A 22293-nucleotide genomic window follows, 5' to 3' on the forward strand; every position below is an offset into this window, starting at 1 on the left:
CTTTTCAGCATCTATTGAGAGTATCATATGGTTCTTGTTCTTTCTTTCATTAATGTATTGTATCATATTGATTGATTTGAAGATGTTGAACCAAACTTGCAGCCCAGGAATAAATCCCACTTGGTCGTGGTGAATAATCCTTTTAATGTACTGTTGGGTCCTATTGGCTAGTATTTTGGTGAGAATTTTTGCATCTGTGGTCATCAAGGGTATTGGTCTGTAATTCTCCTTTTTAATGGGGTCTTTATCTGGTTTTGGGATCAAGGTAATGCTGGCCTCCTAATATTAGTTTGGAAGTTTTCCTTCCATTTCTATTTTTTGGAACAGTTTCAGGAGAATAGATAATAATTCTTTAAATGTTTGGTAGAATTCCACTGAGAAGCGTTCTGGCCCTGAGCTCTTGTTTGTTGGGAGATTTTTTGATGACTGCTTCAATCTCCTTACTGGTTATGGGTCTGTTCAGGTTTTCTATTTCTTCCTAGTTCAGTTTTGGTAGTTTATATGTCTCCAGGAATGGATACATTTCTTCCAGATTGTCAAATCTGCTGGCATATAGTTACTCATAATATGTTCTTATAATTGTTTGCATTTCTTTGGTGTTGGTTCTGATCTCTCCTCTTTCCTTCATAATTTTATTTTATTTTTTATTTTTTTTAAGATTTTATTTATTTATTTGACAGAGAGAGATCACAAGCAGGCAGAGAGGCAGGCAGAGAGAGAGGAAGAGAAGCAGGCCCCCTGCTGAGCAGAGAGCCCCACGCGGGACTCGATCCCAGGACCCCTGAGATCATGACCTGAGCCGAAGGCAGTGGCTTAACCCACTGAGCCACCCAGGCGCCCCTCCTTCATGATTTTATTTGGGTCCTTTGTCTTTTCTTTTTGATAAGTCTGGCCAGGGGTTTATCAATCTTATTCATTCTTTCAAAGAACCAGCTCCTAGTTTCATTGATTTGTTCTATTGTGGTTTTTTTTTGTTTTTTTCTATTTCATTGATTTCTGCTCTGATCTTTATGATTTCTCTTCTCCTGCTGGGTTTAGGCTTTCTTTGCTGTTCTTTCTCCGGTTCCTTTAGGTGTAGGGTTAGGTTGTATACTTGAGACCTTGTTTCTTGAGAAAGGCTTGTATTGCTATATACTTTCCTCTCAGGACTACCTTTGCTGTGTCCCACAGATTTTGAACAGTTGTGTTTTCATTTTCATTTCTTTCCATGAATTTTTTTCAATTCTTCTTTAATCTCCTGGTTGACCCATTCATTCTTTAGTAGGATGCTCTTTAGCCTCCATGTATTTTAGTTCTTTCCAACTTTTCCTCTTGTGATTGGGTTCTAGCTTCAGAGCATCATGGTCTGAAAGTATGCAGGGAATGATCACAATCTTTTGGTACCAGTTGAGACCTGATTTGTGACCCAGGATGTGATCTATTCTGGAGAATGTTCCATGTACACTAGAGAAGAATGTGTATTCTGTTGCTTTGGGATGGAATGTTCTGAATATATCTGTGATGGCCATCTGGTCCAGTGTGTCATTGAAAGCCTTTATTTCCTTGTTGATCTTTTGGTGGATGATCTGTCCATTTTAGTGAGGGGCGTGTTAAAGTCCCCTAATGTTATTGTATTATTGTCGATGTGTTTCTTTGATTTTGTTATTAATTGGTTTATATAATTGCCTGCTCTCATGTTAGGGGCCTAGATATTTAAAGTTGTTAGATCTTCCTGTTGGACAGACCCTTTAAGTATGATATAGTGTCCTTCCTGATCTCTTATTGTACTCTTTGGCTTAAAATCTAATTTATCTGATATAAGGTTTCCCACCCACTGAGCCACCCAGGCGCCCCCTCTGCATTTGTATAGGGAATGCAAATGAGCTATCTGATATCTTATAAGGACGCTAATCCTATTGGATGTGGGCCCCACTCTGTGACATTAGCCTTAATTTTATTTTTAATAAAATTAGGCTTCAGGCTCAGCGGGGAGCCCAATGTGGGACTCGATCTCATGACCTTGAGAACATGACCCAAGTTGAAACCAAGAGTTGTTTGCTTAACCAACTATGCCACCCAGGCACTCCCCCCTGTCAACCCTGCCCCTGCTTTTTTAAAAAAAAGATGTATTCATTTTGGGGGCACTGCAGAGGGAGAGTCAGTGCAGAGCCTGACACAGGGCTCAATCTCAGCATCCTGAGATCACAATGTGAGCTGAAATCAAGAGTAGGATATCCAGTCACCTGTGTCACCCAGATGCCCCTGCCTTGTCCTCTTATATCCAGGTAGTCTGTGATGTTTGGTTTTGTTCTCATGTCAGTAATATCTTTGTGCTGTTTCTCTTGCTCGGAGAACTTTCAAGATTTTATCTTTCAAGTTCCTTTATTTTACTGAGCAATGTGGACTTTATTTTCCCTATTTCTAACTGTCCCTTCTATTAGTCAATCCTTCTGTTAAATTTTAAAATCTTTTTAATAAACTTCCCCTCCCCTCCCCGACTAAGACCTGCTGTTAATTATCCTCTTCACAGTTTCTGTTCTAGGCACACAGTATCCGTCTTTACTCTGAATATGCTAGGTAGGATTTTTCAGAATCTGCATTTTGACCAGATCTATAGGTGATGCATTCGCTACTCCTAGCAGGTATTCTGATGTAGCTTTGCTCCAAAGGGGCATCTTCCTGAAGTCTCTGGTGACCACAGCCCTTTCCCAGGGTCCCTTTTTCTGCATGACAGGTTGGCTGCATCGGTCTGTTCCACCCCCAGCCCTGTTCCCTCCACCCCCCACCCCTGCCCACAGGCCTTCTCTGTCTGGGTGTGGGGAACCTCTGCTCAGATACCCACCTCCAGGGAAAAGAACAGTGGCCACACCGAGGAGTTCAGCAAGGTCTACCGTTTTCCATGAAATTCTGAGTACGGTCCTATTTAGTTTACATTTTTAGATAAAATTTACATATGAAACACACAGGTGTTAAATATATAGTTGAATGCTTTGACAGATGTATACTCCATGCGACCACTTCCCCTAATGAAAATAAAGAACTTTCTCGTACCCTCATGCCCCTTTGTAATCAGTCCTCCAACTCCTCTTGAAGCAACCAGTGTGTCCGTTTCTTTCACTGTACTTTTCCCTGTTTTTGAACTTCATAAAAATGGAATCGTGGGGGTACTGTCTTTCTTTTGGGTCTGCCTTCTTTCACTCAGTATGATGTGAGAGTCATCATTGTGACTATTTTATTTCTATCATTATTCATCATTATATTGTATCGATATTCTTTTTTTCATTGCTGAGTAGCATTCCGTTTTGCGAACGTAGCACGGTTTGTCTCCTTTTGAACAGTTAGCGTCTTTTTTGCTTTTTGGCTATGATGAACATTCTAATACACCATTCGTCCTGGCTCAACCCCGAGGAGAGGAATTTTGGGTCACATGGCAGGATAGGGTACACTTTTGAGTTTTCAGTACAAGGGACCTCCCTCGTGTTGCTCCCACTTTCCGCAGGGTTGTGCCTCTCCTGCCCAGTCTGGGTGGGTGCTGGGGTGCTGCAGAGGGAGTAGGGACTGGAGGCGTGGGGGGGCCTGTGAGTGGGGCCATCCAAGCCCCTGGCTCTGCATGCTTCCTCGCACTCCCCTGGAATGCTAGGCTGCATCTTCCTTCCAGCCTCTTTCCTGGCAGAGGCGGACTGTGCCACTTCAGGGACTCCCCATGGCACACAGGCCATGCATGACTCGAGTCACAACCATGGCTCCCACGGACCTCTCAGCCTGCCTCTCATCTCATTCTTGGCTGGGCTGGGGGGGGGCTGCCTCATTATTCCTCCCGCCCCATCTCCTCTAGCTTCTCATGCATCAGTTTGGGACCTTGCTTTCCTGTCGTCTGGATGACCCTTCTCGTGCCACATGGCTGGTCTGTCCAGTGAGACTGTGGCCCTGACTGAGGCCTGTGAGTGAGAACTGTGGTTCCAGGGCCCAGCTGACCCTGGCTCAGGACTTATGCCCTGGTCCTCACTGAGGGAGACACTGCAGATCCTAGAGGGCTGCTTGGAGTCCCCTCAGTTCTTCCTGTGCCCATCCTGCCTGGCCCGTGTGCCAGCCTGACTGTGGCTCTTGAAGGCCCTGAGCCCTGAGGGGACAAGACCAGCTCTTCACCCTCCTCCCGAGTGCACCTCACAGGAGGACCAATGCTGAACTACAAAATAAGAGGAAGGCACACCAACAACTGATTTTTCTCATAGGAACTACCCGGATGCTTTTTTAAAAAAAGGGGGGGGGTATAAAAATAGCCATATGAACAAAATGTTCATTTTCTTTTGTAGTCTCTTGTTTTCCTCTGGCCCTTCAGGCTGATCACTGTTGACAGCCGGTGTCACCCACACTGGTGGTCCCCCAAAGCTCATGTGCCCTGCAGGTACCCCAAGAGCCCAAGGCCTGGCCTTGACCTCTGCACTAAAACTTTTGATGAACAAAATGTTTACATCAACTTTAAGCTTTGAAATCCATTTAAAGAGGAATTTCTTTTCCAAGCAAAGGTGATTATTAGGATGGAAAGGAAAACCATTCTGGAGAGAAGACAAGATAGACAGTGGACATATGTTTTGTGGTAAAACACGCTATCGCTTTGACAATGGGGGTCTCTTTGCCATCATTTCTTGCCTCCCTTTCCTTTATCCTTGGCCTTTTCTGGTGCCTTTTCTGGGGGCTTTTCTCCTGCCTTTTCTGGGGGCTTTTCTCCTGCCTTTTCCGGTGGCATTTCTGTTCCCTTTGGCTTTTCCCTTGGTGGAGGGGGAATCAGCACATTCCTTTTGACTTTCTTGCCTTTGAAATGTTTTCTTTGAAGACATATATCAATTAAAGCGAAAAGTCCAGCCACACCGATGAGGATCTGGAAAACAAAAGAATGAACTTTTACTTTTCGTTCCAAAGCTGGCATAGTCTTTCCTTGTTTTAATTCATCAGCAGGTGCTGGTTAAGACATCCCTTGGTCCCCCCCCAACTTCCAGATCAGAGATACTACGATTTTGCCCCTCCCTCAATCTCAGCCTCCCTATCCCCCCTACACTGTCCCCCCCCCCCCCCATGCATCTCTCTTCCCTTCTCTTAAAGCCCAGCCTGGATGTGGCCCATTGCCTTAGGGATCAGGGCAAGTAGGAGGAGGAAGCCCTTAGCTTCCTTGAGTTTCTGGACTACATCTTCTTCACTGGAAACACTGACCAGCTTTACTTCTAAACTTTGCCTGGGTCCCAAGATTTTTTAAAAGAAAACAAGTCCTTAAGTCAGGAGAGAACACCCTTTCTCCAGAAGAGGTGATTTCTGAGCAAATGAAGTGCCCAACACGGAAGACTCACCACAGCAATAAAGTAGGGCGTCGGCATGCTCGTCCGGCTTTTCACCCCGATGACAATGGCCCCCACAAGGAAGATGCAGGCGAACAGGTCATTGAGAAGGTCCTGAAAGCGTGGGAGGTAGGAGAGCCAACCTCAACTAGAACCAAACCCCCTTCAACACCCAGCCTGGCATTGCTTCCCCCGGAGGGGATGGTTTCCAAACTTTGGCCTCATTTTAAAAAAACCTACGTGGGAATATGAGTATGCATCAGCTGGTGGACGTGCTGTGCTCCCAGGGCTGGGCCCTGTGTGTTGAGGCCCAGGGCACCTAATTGCCTTCATGGACCCCCCTCTGCTGCCATCTCCTCTGAAATCACACATTTAGTGGCTCTTTCTCCCCCCCTCCCCCAATATTGATTTAAGTAAATGCACAACTGTTCAACTTAATTGTGATACAACCCCTCATCATCTTTCTGTTCTGGGGGCCAGCTCCCCTCTCTGGATCCAGGGTGGGCTGTGTCGCTGGCAGGAGACTCCGTTGGATTCTGGCCTCCCCAGCTGGGAGCTGGGAGCTGGGAGCTGCCTTCTCCACCCCTGCCCCCACACCCCCTCCCTATCTTACTTCCTAGACAGTCTCCCCTTTGCAAGGCCACACTGCCTCCTCCACCATCAGCCCTCCTTCCCTTCTGGCCTCACCCATAAGCTTGCCCCATACTTGTCTCCCTTACCTTCCTGAAAAAGTTCAGATGTTTGTAGACTGGGCAAAAGGCTGCTTTCCCAGCAGGCACCATGCACAGCCACTCCCTGACATAGCCAAGCTTAGAGTTGGCCAAAGCATGGCCATCTCGACAGAGCTTGCCCTCCCCACCGCTCGTGGGGTGATGGTGGCCCAGAGTTTGTGCACCCTCTTAATCCTCTGGGCAGCAGCCAACACGGCAGCCCTGGACGAGGCCTGCCCTCCCTTCCCCTTGGTTCCTGTGATGCCGTTTTCTGTTCATTGTCCTTCCCTGGCTACTTGTCGAGGGCCTGTTCTTTTCTTTTTCAGGTTTTTGAATTTTAATACATTTCAAACCTCCCAGTCCCCATTCCAACCTCCAGCAACCATGAACTACTGAGATTAAACAGATGTTACTATCTTGCAATATTTACTTAGATTGCTTAAAAAAAAAAAAGCCAGAAGTAAAACTTCTCAGAGCCACAGTGTCACCATTCTAGCCCCTCGACACCCCTTGCTCACAGGCAACTACACGCGCTGGAGCTAATGGATATGTTTCCCAGGAATGTATTCCATATTATATATTCACAAGCAGTATATGCTGTTTTGTGTGTTTCAGAAATTTAAATTTAAATAAAATATATCTTCTAGCATTGTCTTTTTTTAAAAAAAAATATTTTATATATTTATTTATTTGGAGAGGGCAAGTGCTTGTGCAGGGTTGGCGGGGGTGGGGTGGTGGTGGAGGAGGAGAAAATTTCAAGCGGACTCCATGCTGAGCACGGAGCCTGATATGAGACTTGATCTCACAACCCTGAGATCAAGACCTGAGCTGAAATTGAGTCAATTCCTCAGTTGGCTGAGCGCCCCCCAGGGCCCCAGCATTGGTTGTGTGTGTGTGTGTTTGAGATTTTATTTATTTATTTATGAGGGAGAGAAAAGGGGACGCAAGAGCAGGGGGAGGGAGAAGCAGACTCCCTGTTGAGCAAGGAGCCCAACTCCGGTTGGCATTCCAGGATGCTCTCATCATGACCTGAGCCAAAGGCAGACACTTAACCGACTTCAGCCACCCAGGTGCCCCACAGCGCTGGCTTTTTAAACTGAACAAAGTTTGTGAGATTTATCAATTTTGAGAAATACATGTTGAATTCACAAATTTTAACTGATGTATTCTAGGAGGAAACCAAACTAGAGACATTAGGTTGTTTTCTACCTTTAGGAAATTATTATTACAAACTCAGCTGCAGTGAACACCCTTGTCTGTGTCTTCTTTGCTTATTTCCTCCTGGTATGAACCAGTAATCAAAAATCTCCCAGTGAAGAAAAGCCTAGGACCAGATGGCTTTCCTGGTGAATTTTACCAAACATCTAAAGGGGAATTAACACGAGTCTTCAAGCTCTTCCAAAAAGTCAAAGAGGAGAGAATCACTCCCAAAAATCATTTTATGAAGCCATCATTTTCCTGATACCAAAACCAGAAAAAGACACTACTGGAAAAGAAAATTTCAGACCAATCCCTGTTGGATAGAAATGCAAAAAGTCTCAATGAAATACCAGCAAACCAAATTCAGCAGCACATTAAAAGGATCCTCTACCATGATCAAGTAGGATTTGTCCTTGGGATGTAAGGAGGTTTTAAAGTTATGCAACTCGATCCATGTGGTAGGTCATGTTAGTAGAATGAGAGAAAGAATCACATCATCATCTTAATAGACAACGAAAAAGCATTTGACAAAATTCAACAGCTATCCATGAAAGAAACTCTTTGCAAATCAGGCATAGAAGGAACATATCTCAACATAATAAATACCATACATGACAAACCCACAGCTAACCTCATATTCAATGTCGAAAGGTTGAAAGCTTTTCCTCTAAGATCAGGCACAAAACAAGGGTGCCCACTGTCACTACTCCTGTTCAGCAGTGTGTAGGAAACTGAAGTAGAACAGTCAGACAAGAAGAAGAAATAAAAGGTCTCATCATATCCCTGATCTCATTCTTCTTTTTTCTTTTCTTTTCTTTTTTAAAAGATTTATTTATTTGACAGAGATCACAAGTAGGCAGAGAGGCAGGCAGAGAGAGAGAGAGAGGAGGAAGCAGGCTCCCCACAGAGCAGAGAGCCCGATGTGGGGCTCAATCCCAGGACCCTGGGATCATGACCTGAGCCGAAGGCAGAGGCTTTAACCCACTGAGCCACCCAGGCGCCCCAATCTCATTTTTCTATCGGTTTTAAAAGTGTTTACGATGTCTTCTGTTGTAAGGTTTTAATTTTAATGCGATGTATAGCTTGTCCCTCTCTCTTGCTCACACACACATTCCCAGGAACATTTATTAAATATTCTGTTCAGTGGTTTTATAACGCTACCTCTTTCATATACCGAATTGCCTTATGTATGTAAGTCTGTCTCTGAGTTCTCTTTTTATTCCTTTGTTCATTTTCTCAGGCGACCTTGGCAAGATACCACAGATTGGGTGGCTTAGACAACAGACATTTATTTTCTCACAGTTCTGGAGGCTGGAAATCCACAATCGAGGTGTCAACATATTCAGTTTCTGGTGAGGGGCTCTTTCTGGTTGGCAGATGGCTGCCTTCTTGCTGTGTCCCCACATGGCCTTTCCATGTGTGCACAGTAGGGTGGGGGAGAGGGAGAAGGAAGGAGAACTCGCTGTTGTCTTTTCTTATAGGGACACTCATCCTATTGGATCAGGGTCCCACTCTTAGGATTTCATTTCATCTTAAGTACTATTCTAGAAGCCCCATCTGCAAGCTTTGTCACTCTAGATGTTAGGATTTCAGCCTGGGAATTTGGGGGGATACTCATTCAGTCCGCAACAATTCCATTAGTCTTTTTGTTAATCCTTGAGCTAATACCAAAGCTTTATCGTAATTCCGGTATCTTGTTGGGTGAGTCCATCCTTGTAAGAATTTTAGAATTACCTTGTAAAGTTCCAGGAACAACCTCTGTCAGGTTAGAATTTCATTTACTTTATAGATTACTGTGGAATGAAAAGGGTATCATCTTTGTGATAGTGGTTCTTCAGATCTGTGAATGTGGTATATTTTTCCATTCTATGTAGAGTTTTCTTTTCTATCAATAAGTTATGATCTCTGGGTAAAGTCTTACATATCTTTGAACAGGTTTATTATAAGATTCTTCTAGTTTCTGTTGCTGTTTTAAATGGTTACTGTGAAAAGTCAGATTTTCTCCTTGTTCATTGCTCATATTCAGAAACGATACTGTATTTGTCTCTGGTTGCCCTGCGGCACTCAAGCAGTTCTAAAAATTTCACTGTAGATACTCTTAGATTTTCTATGTAGAGAATCATATTATCTGTGAATGATGCTAGTTTTTTTACCCCTTCTCTATTCATACACTTTTTGTTTTTCTTGTTAAGATTTTCAGCACAGTAATGTACAGGATGGGGGACTGTAGGCATGGCTAAGGAAATGCTTCTCAAGTTTGACCATGAAATGCACTGGTTATTGTCTGTTTGGGTAGGTATTTATTATTAAGATAAGGAGGTTCTCTTTTCAAGTAGTTTGCTGAGAGTTTTCTAAAAATTAGTATTTAATATTACTAGCTTTCCTGAAGCTTGTGAGATGACATGGTTTTCTTCTTTAGATACAAGATTTTAAATTAATAAGATTTTGCAGACTAAACCATCTTTGCATTCCTGACCCATACCCTGATCATGATGTATTGCTTGCTTATACATCGCTTGATTCAGTTTGCTTGTATTTTTTTTTCAGTTTGTATATATATATATATATATATATATATATATATATATATATATTTTAAGATTTTATTTATTTATTTGACAGAGAGAGATCACAAGTAGGCAGAGATGCAGGCAGAGAGAGAGAGAGGAGGAAACAGGCTCCCTGCTGAGCAGAGAGCCCGATGCGGGACTCGATCCCAGGACCCTGAGATCATGACCTGAGCTGAAGGCAGTGGCTTAACCCACTGAGCCACCCAGGCGCCCAGTTTGTTTATATTTTATTGAGGATTTGTATACCCACATTCAGATAAGCCAAGCATATATACTTTACTTTCCTTATAGGTCTGCTTTTAAGGTCAAAAACCTACTAGATAATACAACATATTATCAAGCCTTTAAAAAAGAAGAAAAAAGGGACAGATCAATGAAACCAAATGTAAAATCTAGAAATAAACCCTGCATTTGGGATTTTAACGTTTAACAAAAATGCCAGTTAAAATCAGTGGGAAGGGTCACCTGGGTGGCTCAGTCAGTTAAGCATCTATCTCTGGATCAGGTCATGACCCCAGGGTCCCCCAGGGAACTGTGTCAGGCTCCTTGCTCATTGGGAAGTCTCCGACTACCCCCTCCCCACACTTATGTTCTCTCTCATTCTCTCACACATGCTCTCTCTCTCTCTCTCAAATAAATAAAATCTTAGGGGCGCCTGGGTGGCTCAGTGGGTTAAGCCGCTGCCTTCGGCTCAGGACATTATCTCAGGGTCCTGGGATCGAGTCCCGCATCGGGCTCTGCTCAGCAGGGAGCCTCCTTCCTCCTCTCTCTCTCTCTGTCTGCCTCTCTGCCTACTTGTGATCTCTCTCTGTCAAATAAAAATCTTTAAAAAAAAATAAATAAAATCTTAAAGTCAGTGGCGAAAAGATATACTATTTAATAAATGAATAAATTGAGTGATAGGGTAGAACAACCGGATAATCCTCAGGATATAAAGCTAGAAGGGCACCTCGGTGGCTCAGTTGGTTAATCTGACTTGATTTCAGCTCAGGTCATGATCTTGGGCTTGTGAGATTGAGCCCCACATCAGGCTCTGCACTGAGTGTGGAGCCTGCTTATCATTCTCTCTCTCTCTCCCTTTGCCCCCCACCACCACACCTACCCCCTGCTCATGTGCACACCCTGTCTCTCTTAAAGGAAAAAAAAAGATATAAAACTGAAGTCATTATTCACACTATATACCAAAATGACTCCAAATTAGTTTTTAAAAAAGATTTTATTTGAGAGAGAGAGAATGAGACAGAGAGAATGAGCAGGGGGGGGAGGGTCAGAAGCAGACTCCCTGATGAGTAGGGATCCTGAAGTGGGGCTTGATCCCAGCACCCCAAGATCATGACCTGAGTTGAAGGCAGTTGCTTAACCAACTGAGCCACCCAGGCTCCCAAAATAACTCCAAATTCACCAAAATATTTAAGTGTAAAAAGTGAAACAAGTGCCAAATAAAAACATGGTTGAATTTTTTATAACTTAACTTGTTTTTCTATTTCTTTTTGAGTCAATTTTATGTTATATTTTTTCTAGGAAATTAACAATTATCTAACTTTCCAATTTATTGGCATAAAAGTCCACATTTTCCCTGTAATCTTTAAAAATTTCTTTTTGATCCTTTTTTTTTAAAAAAAGATTTTATTTATTTATTTGACAGAGAGAGATCACAAGTAGGTGGAGAGGCAGGCAGAGAGAGAGGAAGGGAAGCAGGCTCCCGGCTGAGCAGAGAGTCTGATGTGGAGCTGGATCCCAGGACCCTGGGATCATGACCTGAGCTGAAGGCAGAGGCTTTAATCCACTGAGCCACCCAGGCACCCTGATCTTTTTGATTTAAAGATTTTATTTATTTGAGAGGGAGAGAGCTTGAGCACAAGCAATTGGGGGGGCAGAGGGAGAAGGAGAAGCAAACTCGACTCCCCCTGGAGCAGGGATCCTGTTGTACCCGTTTCTGGGAACCTGGGATCATGACCTGAGCTGAAGGCAGATGCTTAATGACTGAGCCACCCATCCACCCCAATTTTATGACTTTTTCAAAGAACTAGATATTTTGTTTTGTTGGTCTGTACTGTGGATCTTTGTATCCTATTTCATTAATTTTAGCTCTTATCTTTGGCATTGCCTTCTTCTTAATTCCAGTGTTTTATTTCGTTTTGGTACCTTCTTACAACTATTTTCAGTCTTCTTTTCTACTTATATAGATTTGAATTTGAATAGTTTAGGGACATTCTACGGATAGTATCTGTGAATAGTACATAAATACTCAATCTTCATATGTTTGGGGAACACACTAGATTTCCTGGCAGTCAGGGATTGAGTTAAATTTTACAGACTGATTTCTAATTATATTACACTGAAATTAGAGAATATGGTCTGTATGATATCAATTACTGGCTATTTACCTACATTTACGCTGTGCTCTTATTGAGGATAAATTTTAAAGATTTTATTTATTTGAGAGAGAGAGAGGGTACACAGGAAGAGGGAGAAGCAGACTCCCCGCTGAGCAGAGAGCCCAATGCAGGGCTCGATCCCAGGAACCCGAGATCATGACCTGAGCTGAAGGCAGATACCCAACAACTTAGCCACCCAGATGCCCTGAGGGTAATTTTTAAAAAAAGATTTATTTACTTATTTGAGAGAGAGAGAGGGAAAGAGAGCATGAGGGGCCGGGGAGAGGGGGAATATCTGTTACAGATTCCCCACTGAGTACGGAGCCAACATGAGGCTTGATCGTAGGAGCCTGCGATCACAACCTGAGCAAAAATCAAGAGTTGGACCAACTGAGGCACCTAGGAATCCTGAGGATAATTTTTTTTTAAAGATTTTATGTATTTATTTGACAGAGAGAAATCACAAGTAGATGGAGAGGCAGGCAGAGAGAGAGAGAGGGAAGCAGGCTCTCTGCTCAGCAGGGAGCCTGACGCAGGACTCGATCCCAGGACCCTGAGATCATGACCTGAGCCAAAGGCAGCGGCTTAACCCACTGAGCCACCCAGGCGCCCCTGAGGATAATTTTTATGATTCTTCCAAGTGTACTTAAAAAGAATTTAGAGCCTCTTCTGTCGGGTATAGTGTTCCACATGTTCTATATATGCCATGGATCAAGCTATCAATTGCTGACAGAGGCATGTTAAAATCTACCACTATAGTTGCTGTTTGCCAATTCTTCCTTATAAATAACTTCATTTATATACATATATTTTATATTTGGGGGCTATCTTGTTAGGTGCATACAAGTTCAGAATTACTATAAATGGTAATCTTTATAAATTTTTAAAAAGTATAAAATTGGCTTAATCTGGTATTAAAACTATGCCAGCTTTCATTTAGTTAGTATTTTCCTTTTATTATTTTTTCCATCTCTTATAGCTAGATTAAAAAAATCAATTCTTAGAGTCCTCTTTTTTTTTTTAAGATTTTATTTATTTGACAGGGAGTGATCACAAGTAGGCAGAGAGGCAGGCAGAGAGAGAGGGGGAAGCAGGCTCCCTGCTGAGCAGAGAGCCCGACACGGGACTTGATCCCAGGACCCTGAGATCATGACCCGAGCCGAAGGCAGTGGCTTAACCCACTGAGCCACCCAGGCGCCCCCTTAGAGTCCTCTTTTAAGTAAAGAATATTGTCCACTTATATTTGCTACCATTTCTGATATATTTGGTATATACCACCATATAAATGGTATTTCTGCCATTTTACTTTTTCTATTTAACATACACCACATTCTTTTTCTCCTTTTCCCTTCTATTGACTTAACTCTATTCTCTTTTCACTCTTTCTCCTCATTAGGTTTGATGTTATATGCCTGGGAATTCTATTCTTTTTAAAAAAAATTTTATTAATATATTCTTTAGCAGAATACAGAATTACGTTTTAATATGTTAGTGTTAACATCATTACCAAATGTCCTTCTAAATCAACGACTTTTCATTCCTGTCATACACCACTGCTGTGGTCCTAACCTGTTACTGGGTTGCTGCTGCTTCATTTCTACCTTTAGTGTTCTCTCCCCACCTCCTGAAGCTGTTAATAACTTTTTTTTTTTAACCCCAATTCTGTCTTAATGTTTATTTAGTTCAATCCACAAGCTCACTAGGCTCTTTGCTTAGTGTTCCTTTTTCACATTACATCTCTTTTTGGTTTAATTTCCTTCTTCCTGAGGCACATCTTTCAGTAGTTCTTTTAGTGAAGGTCAGGGACAAGAAATTGTTTCATTTGTTGTTTAAAAATATCGTTATTTTACTCTTGCCACCTCATCCCTTTAAAGAAATTATTCCAGTGTTTTCTGGCCAGTGTCACTGCTGTTGAAATATATGAAGTTAAGTCTAATATTTTGAGGGTTTTGGGGGGTTTTCTTCTTTTGTTTTAAGGTAATTTGTCTTTTCTTTTGGTTTGGTTTGAAGTTTCCCTTTGTTTCTGGTGATCAGCAGTGCCTCTATGACATGCCTAGGTGTGGTTTTGCGTTTGTTTATTTTTCTTGGTACACCTTTGAGAATTCATGTCTTTCATTAAATCTGATATTAGTATGGCCACCTCAGCACTTTTTTGGTCACTTTTTACATGAAATATCTTTTCCTGTTTTCACTTTCAACTTATTTGTATCTTTGGACTAAAGTGAGTCTCTTATGTTCATATTATATCAGTTTAAAATGGATCACTCAAAAAATCCAATCTGATAATCTCTGCCTTAATTAGAGTTTAATCCATGTTCACTTAAAGTAATTACTGATAAGGACTTATTTCTGTCATTTTGATGTTTGTTTAAATATTTTATTTATTTATTTGACAGAGAGAGAGAGAGAGAGAGAATGAGATCACAAGTAGGCAGAGAGGCAGGCAGAGAGAGAGGAGGAAGCAGGCTCCCCACCAAGCAGAGAGCCTGATGCAGAGCTCAATCCCAGGACCCTGAGATTGTGACCTGAGCTGAAGGCAGAGTCTTAACCCACTGAGCCAACCAGGTGCCCCTTGATGTTTGTTTTTTATATATAATATCTTTTTGTTCCTCAATTCCTCCATTATTACCTTCTTTTGTGCTTAATTTTTTATAATGTACCAATTTCATTCTTGAAATTTCATTTCATTTTCTACACATTATTTAGTTAATTTCCTAGTGGTTATCTTGGGGTTACAGTTAATATCTTACATTTACATAGTGTAGCTTGAATTGATACCAACTTTAGCCTCAATAGTATATAAAAACTTACTGTTGTCATTACAAATTATATCTTTACATATAGTCTTATTAATATAGATTTATAGTTATTTTTGTATGCATTCATCTTTTAAAGCCTATCAGAAAAAGAGGCTACAAACCAAACATACAATAATACTAGCTTTTATATTTACCTATGTAGTTATCTTTACTGGTGTTCTTCATTCTTTTATGTGTTCAAATTACTGTCTTGTGTCCTCTCATTTGAGATTGAAGGACTCTCTTAAGCATTTCTTTTTTTTTTTTAAGATTTTATTTGTTTATTTGACAGACACAGATCACAGTAGACAGAGAGGCAGGCAGAGAGAGAGAGAGGAGGAATCAGGCTCCCTGCTGAGCAGAAAGCCCAGGACCCTGAGATCATGACCCGAGCCGAAGGCAGCGGCTTAACCCACTGAGCCACCCAGGTGCCCCTCTCTTAAGCATTTCTTATAGGGCAGATCTACTAGCAACAAACTCCCTCAACTTTTGTTTTATCTAGGAGTGTCTTAATTTCTCCTTCATTTCTGAATGATAATTTTTTTAAAAAAATATTTATTTATTTGAGGGAGAACACATGTACAAGCAGGGGTAGGGGCAGAGGGACAGGGAGAGAGGAAGAGAGAAACAGAAGCATACTCTGCACTGAGCCTGGAGCCCAGTGCAGGGCTCAGTCTCAGGATCCTGATATCATGGCCTGAGCCGAAAGCAAGAGTTGGGTGTTCAACTGACCGAGCCACCAGGTACCTCTTAAGTGGTAATTTTTTAAAAAAGATTTTTTATTTACTCATTTGAGAGGGACAAAGAGTGCAAGTGAGAGCACAAGCAGGGGAGAGTGTTCGAAGGATAGGGAGAAGCAGCAGACTCCCCACTGAGCAGGGAGCCTGATGTGGGGCTTGATCCTAGGACCCTGTGATCATGACCTGAGCCGAAGGCAGATGCTTCGCTGACTGAGCCCCCAAGGTGTCCCTTGAATGGTAATTTTTGAAGGATAATTTCAATTTTGAAGGGTATTGTATTCATTTCCTGGAGTTGCCCTAACATAGTACCACCAACTAGGCAGCTTAGAACAACAAAAATTAAAACAAAACAAACAAACAAAAACTAAAAAAAGGCACAACATAAATTTATTGTCTCATGGATCTGGAGGCTGAAGTCTGAAATCAAGGTGTTGGCAGGGTCATGCTCCCTCTGAAATGCTAGGAAATGATGTGTTCTGGCCTCTCTTCTAGCTTCTGGTAACTTTAAGTATTCCTTGGTTTGTTTCACCTTCCTGTCTTCTTCCTGTGTCTTCTCACATCACCTTCCCTCTGAGCACATCTGTCTCTGTGTTCAGATCTCTCCTTTTTATAAAGATACTAGTCATACTAGGTTAGAACCCACTCTAATGACCTTGTCTTAACTAGATCTGCAGAGGCCCTTATCTCCAAATAAGGTTATTTTCACAGTACTGGGTGTTGGGACTTCAACATATTTTGGGGGGACACAATTCAACTCATAACAGATAGCAGATGTGAAAGATAGGATTCTTGGTTGGCAGGGTTTTGTTTGTATTGTTCCATTTCTTTTTTTATTTTTTTATTTTTTAAATTTTTATTTATTATTTATTTATTTATTTATTTATTTTTTTAAGATTTGATTTATTTATTTGACAGAGAGAAATCACAAGTAGATGGAGAGGCAGGCAGAGAGAGAGAGAGAGAGGGAAGCAGACTCCCTGCCAAGCAGAGAGCCCGATGCGGGACTCGATCCCAGGACCCTGAGATCATGACCTGAGCCGAAGGCAGCGGCTTAACCCACTGAGCCACCCAGGCGCCCCTGTATTGTTCCATTTCTTTCCTAAGTCCATCATTCCACTGCCTTGGGCTTCATAGTTTCTGATGAAAAATTGGCTGTTAATCGTATTAAAGATGCCCCTGTAGGAAATTAGTTGCTTCTGTCTGGTGACTTTCAAGACTTTGTCTTTTGACAGTTTGATTATAATGTGTCTCAGTATGGATCGCTTTGAGCTTATCCTACTTGGTCCTTTCTGGAGGTATAGATTTGTATCTTTTATCAAATTTGGAAAGTTTTTGACCATTTCATTGAATATTCCTTCTCCATTATCTCTCTCTTCTGTTGGTATTCAGCATATGTTAGTATACTTGATAGTGCCCCATAGGTCTCTTTAATTTTCTTCATTCTTTTTCTTTCTGTTCCTCAGTCTGGATAATCTCAATTGACTTATCTTCAAGTTTACGGATTTATTCTTCTGCGTGCTCAAGTTCACATTAAACTGATCTATTCAGGTTTTTCATTTCAATTATATTACTTTTGGCTCCAGAATTTCTTTTTGGCTCCTTTTATAATTTCTCATTACTGATATTTTCTGCTTCTGCATGAATTGTTCTCCTGGTTTTAGTTCTTTAAGCATTTTTAAGATAACAGATTTAAACTCTTTGTCCAATAATTCTAATATCTGGCCTTTTTCAGAGACAGTCTCTTATTAATTTTTCCCCCATGAATGGGCCATACTTTCTTATTTCTTTGCATGCTCTATAATGCTGAGTGTTTTAAATATTATAATGTAGTTACTCTGTAAACCGTTTTCTACCCCCTCCCCAGGATTTGTTGTTGTTGATTGTTGTGAGGTGTAGACATTTGTATGTTTAATGACTTTCTTCTAAATTTTTTTAAAGATTTTATTTTTTATTTATTTGACAGAGATCACAAGTAGGCAGAGAGGCAGGCAGAGAGAGAGAGAGGAGGAAGCAGGCTCCCCATGGAGCAGAGAGCCCAATGCGTGGCTTAATCCCAGGACCCTGGGATCATGACCTGAACCAAAGGCAGAGGCTTTAACCCACTGAGCCACCCTGGCGCCCCTAAATTATTGTTGTTGTTGTTGTTTTTTAAAGACTGTTTTCTTCCAGTGCTGCCACTGAAGTCCCTGTTTCACTCACTTAATTGTCAGGTAGTGATTTGAAAGAGATTTCCTTAAATATTTGAAACAAACACAAATACTCTACCAGTCTTTGCAAGCTGGCTTTGTGTTGAGGCACTCCTTCAGCACCTGTCCAGGCTGTTTAGAATTCTGTTTTCACTTGCTGCTTGTGCATAGCCTAAAGGTAGGCAAGGGGCAAAAGCTTAGGGTCTTTTATGACTGTGTGTCCAGCCCTTGCCATGTGTGTGGCCTTCTGGAGTCCCTGAGGTATGTGGTAGCTTTTCACAGGTCTTATTCCCCCACTGAATCTCCTTCCCTAGCTTCTTCCTTCCCAAACTTCTGGTCTATTGCTTGCCTCATCTTGTTTCCCATGCCTCAGGTGGTTATAGTTAGTAGATATGCCTTTAAATGCTTTTTTGACAAATGCTATCCAGGAGGCTGCTTCAGCCCTGAAAAAGCTCTGTGGCAGGTGAAATAAAAAGTCAAGTTCCTGGGCCTATTCCTCAAGGAGCCACCAGACAACTAAAAACACACAACCATAATTTTTTGAGAACAAGGTCTCAAAGAATGTGACCAGGAATGTGGGCTGTTGTCTTCATGGCTCTGGACAAGCTAGGATGTGAAAATTGGGGGACAGTTAAATTAAAATGCCACAAGACTCTTAGCAAATTCAACAGCTTCTTTCTTTATTAAGCATTCCCCTGGTTGTTGTTGTTTTTAAAGATTTTTATTTTATTTATTTGAGAGAGAGAGAGCACAAGCTGGGGGAGAGGCAGAGGGAGAGGGAGAGGCACACTCCCTGCTGAGCAGGGAGCCCCAGGTAGGGCTCAGTCCCAGGACCCTGGGATCATGGCCCGAGCCAAAGACAGACACTTACTCAACTGAGCCACCCAGATGCCCTGTGTTGTAAGTTTCTTTTAAAGGTTTATTTATTTATTTGAGAGAGAGAAAGAATGGGGTGGAGGGGTTGTGGGGGAGGGAGAGAGAAACTCAAGCAAACTCCATGCCCAGGATGGAGCCTGACGTGGGGCTTGATCTCAAACCCTGAGATCATGACCTGAGCTGAAACTAAGAGTTGGATACTTATTCGACTGAGCCACCCAGGTACCCCATAAGTTTTTTTAAGTTAGATTCCAGAGTTCTGATTTTGGCAGTTTTTGACAGCATTGCTTTAGTGGAGAGACAGAGTTTTGGTGTTTCCAACTCTGCCAATGGCTAAAATGACTAATGACTAAAAAGAGTCATTAAATGGGGCACCTGGGTGGCTCAGTGGTTTAAAACCTCTGCCTTCAGCTCGGGTCATGATCCCAGGGTTCTGGGATCAAGTCCCACATTGGGCTTTCTGCTCAGCAGGGAGCCTGCTTCCCCTTCTCTCTCTGCCTGCCTCTCTGCTTCCTTGTGATCTCTCTCTGTCAAATAAATAAATAAAATCTTTTTAAAAAATAGTCATAAATCTGGAGAGTTCGCAGTCATTTTCATGTTGAGTATTTCTCCTCCTCCATTCTTTTGAGTCTCTTCTTCTGAGATTCCTATTAGACTTATGATGGACTTTCTCATTCCATTTTCTCTATCTCAACTTCTCTCATATTTTTTCTCTTTATCTCTCAGTGCCAAATTCTGGGTAATTTCCCTGTATCATTTGGTTTGCTAATTCTCCAGTTTTGTTTGATATGTTTTATAACCCATTTATTGACATTTTCATTTCAATAACTATATGTTTTAATTCTAGATATTATATTTTATACTTTAAAAAAAGTATATTCTGTCCTTGGAATGGCTTATTCTGCTCTTTGGGCTCTGTTTATGTCTTTAATTCTTTTAAGTATATTTCTTACTATTTCCAGACAGCTCTTCTATTAATCTCGTATTCTCAGAGTTCTAATCCTCTATTTTGTTGTTTTTGCTGATTCTCAATTCTTGGACATGGTAATGTTAAAACTCAGGTGTTTTGTAGTTTTGGATTGTGAGTTTGTTTTTGAAAAGCCTTTCCCCCCAATCCCCACCAGTCCTGTGGGAACCTTTTTATGCTCTGATTATGACTTTGCATTTGTTTCTGTCAGGAGCCCCAGGGACATCACCAGAACCAGGAAGAAGGAATTAGAGGAGGAAAAGCCTTGGTCTCAAGCAAAATGGGGAGTTAGAACTGAGACCCCGGAGTCATTGCCACCCCTGTTTTTCCTTTCTGGCACTCATGTGTTTCCATTTATTTCCTACTGGCTCAGCCATTCAGCTACAGCAGTTGTGTTTACATTTTTTGTAGTGGTTTTAGGTAGGTGCAGGAGAAAGATTTTCAGGGGTTATTGATTTTTCATTTTGCTGGAACTATCTTCTCAAGCGCTTTGGCTGGGAACTTGCCCTCTGGCTGTCCCTTGACTTTGTCCGCTGCTTATCCCTCTCCCAAGAGTCTTATTTGGTCCTCCTCTCCTTTCTCCTTATATTGGGGGTCCTCACCTACACTGCTGAGACCAATGAATCCCTGGGCCCGAGGCACTTTTGATCAGGAAGCAGAACCAAGTGCAGTTTGGGGCTCAGAATCTACTGACAAAGCTGGGTTTTGATCCTTTTTCTGCCACTTACTAGCTGAGTTACCTGGGGTTGGGTCTTTGGCCATTCTGAGACTGGTTCATTTGTAAGGCAAGTAAAACCATGAGTTTAGAGGGCTGGAGGCATGCTATGAATGTGCAGTGAGATGGGAGTTCAGTGGGTGTGCTCTGTGGCGACACATGTGATGGCCAGGGTTTCAAGTCCCTAAGTTCTCAGGCACAGCATCAAGCACTTTGCATTTATTTCTCAGGCATAATCCCATGAGAGGTTATTTCTGCCCTCATGTTATAGAGGAAGGAAACAGAGGCCACAAGTGGTTGGGTAACTTACCCAGCTCCTGTTCCAATGGATGACTGCTTTGGGCTTAAGTCATTTTTTTTTTTTTTTTTTTTTGAGAGAGAGAGAGAGAGAGAGAGAGAGAGAACATGTGAATGGAGGAGGGACAGAGGGACAAGGAGAGAGAGAATCTTAAGCAAGCTCCATGCCCAGTGCTGAGCACTACAGGGGCTTGATCTCACAACACTGAAGTCATGACCTCACCCAAAATGAAGAGTCAGATGCTTAACTGACTGAGCCACCTAGATGCTCCTATGCTTAACATCCTTTACAGGGATAGTCCCTGGAGTTCTAAGACTGCTTTAGAAGGGATTTCTTTAAAATTCTCATTTTATTTTACTGATTTATTGGAAGACTGGTTTTCTTCTTTGAATTCTGGGGATGGGGTACCTTCTGGAGTGATCTCCCTACTCAAGTGTGAGCTGGCATGGAGGCCCACCCCCACGACCCCGAAGCTGGCTCTTTGACTCTCCTACCCAACTTCAGCTGCCCCTACCCTGGCCCCATGGCAGGTGCTGAGCCCGTGCCCTGGACACAGACGGGGCAGGTAGCACATGTCTCTCTGGTCAGTTACTTTCAAGGACCAAGACCCACGCGAATGCTCCCCAGCCTCAGGCTCTCCCCATCTCCTTTCACTTACAGAAATGGGCCACAGGATGAAGGGCATGTATCTGTTGATGGCGAAGGTGTAGATAATGAAGAAGAAGCAGAAGACGGACACCTCCATGGTGATGATGAGTGTCAGGAGAGGGTGCACGGTGGAGCCGGTGAACATAACCATTGCAGCTATGAGGCAGCCCTGCTGGGAGACACGCACCTGAGCTCCGGCAGAGGGTTCTCACCGGCTCTACAGCCCTGCCGGAGGCCCTCTGCAGCCTGCTCCTTCTCTCTCTTCCCATCATCGCCTCCCTCCCCACCCCAGGGGTACCAGACCAACTTACCAAGCTCAGGAGCTTGACCTCAGCGTGCCCCATAACCCAGAACTCTTTATTGCTGTCCTTGAATTCCCACTTGTAGCGGCGACAGCCCTTCCTCGTGCCCACCTCATCCTGGGGCTGCACCGACTTTTCCTTTTTCTTGAGCTTCTGATCTTTGTCTTCGGGTTTGGGGTCCCCTGGAGGGGGCGCGTCTTCGGGCACAGGGGCTGCTGCTTTGCCCTTTTTGCCTTTGTCAGCCATCTTTGCGTGGGAGTTCTTAACTTCTCACCGCCTGCCCGATCCCTCCTGCTGTGCCCCGACAGGCCTGGCCTCTGAGCGAGCCTGGTGCCCACCGACCTGCTCAGAGGTCCCGCTCAGCCAACGGCCAGGACTGGCGAACGCCAACGCCTGGTGCTCCCCCACGCGCCGCGTCTCCCTGCGCCGCATCACCTGGCTCCGCGGTGCCACCGCTGCCCAGTCGCACCGCGAGGACCCCAGTGGGTGCCGGTCGACTGCCTCCAGGGTCACCCACCTCCATGAGGGAGCCCCCGCCCCTTCTCCCCCCATCCCCAGCCGCAGGCGGGTTGCGTGGGTGGGAAGCCCGGCGGGGT

At 43.0% G+C, this 22293-nt stretch overlaps 1 protein-coding gene across 1 annotated transcript; it reads right to left on the bottom strand.

Annotated features, from left to right (window-relative positions):
- Positions 1-4235: 4235 nt before the first annotated feature.
- CMTM2 (CKLF like MARVEL transmembrane domain containing 2) lies at positions 4236-22085 on the bottom strand. The gene is made up of 4 exons (XM_082711992.1): positions 21707-22085; positions 21406-21564; positions 5322-5423; positions 4236-4858 (listed from the first exon to the last, which is right to left on the bottom strand). The coding sequence occupies exons 1-4, from the start codon at positions 21941-21943 to the stop codon at positions 4619-4621; spliced, it is 738 nt and encodes a 245-aa protein (XP_082568118.1). The 5' UTR covers positions 21944-22085; the 3' UTR covers positions 4236-4618.
- Positions 22086-22293: the final 208 nt, after the last annotated feature.

Source organism: Mustela nivalis, assembly GCF_964662115.1.
Source record: "Mustela nivalis genome assembly, chromosome: 18".
NCBI lineage: Eukaryota > Metazoa > Chordata > Mammalia > Carnivora > Mustelidae > Mustela > Mustela nivalis.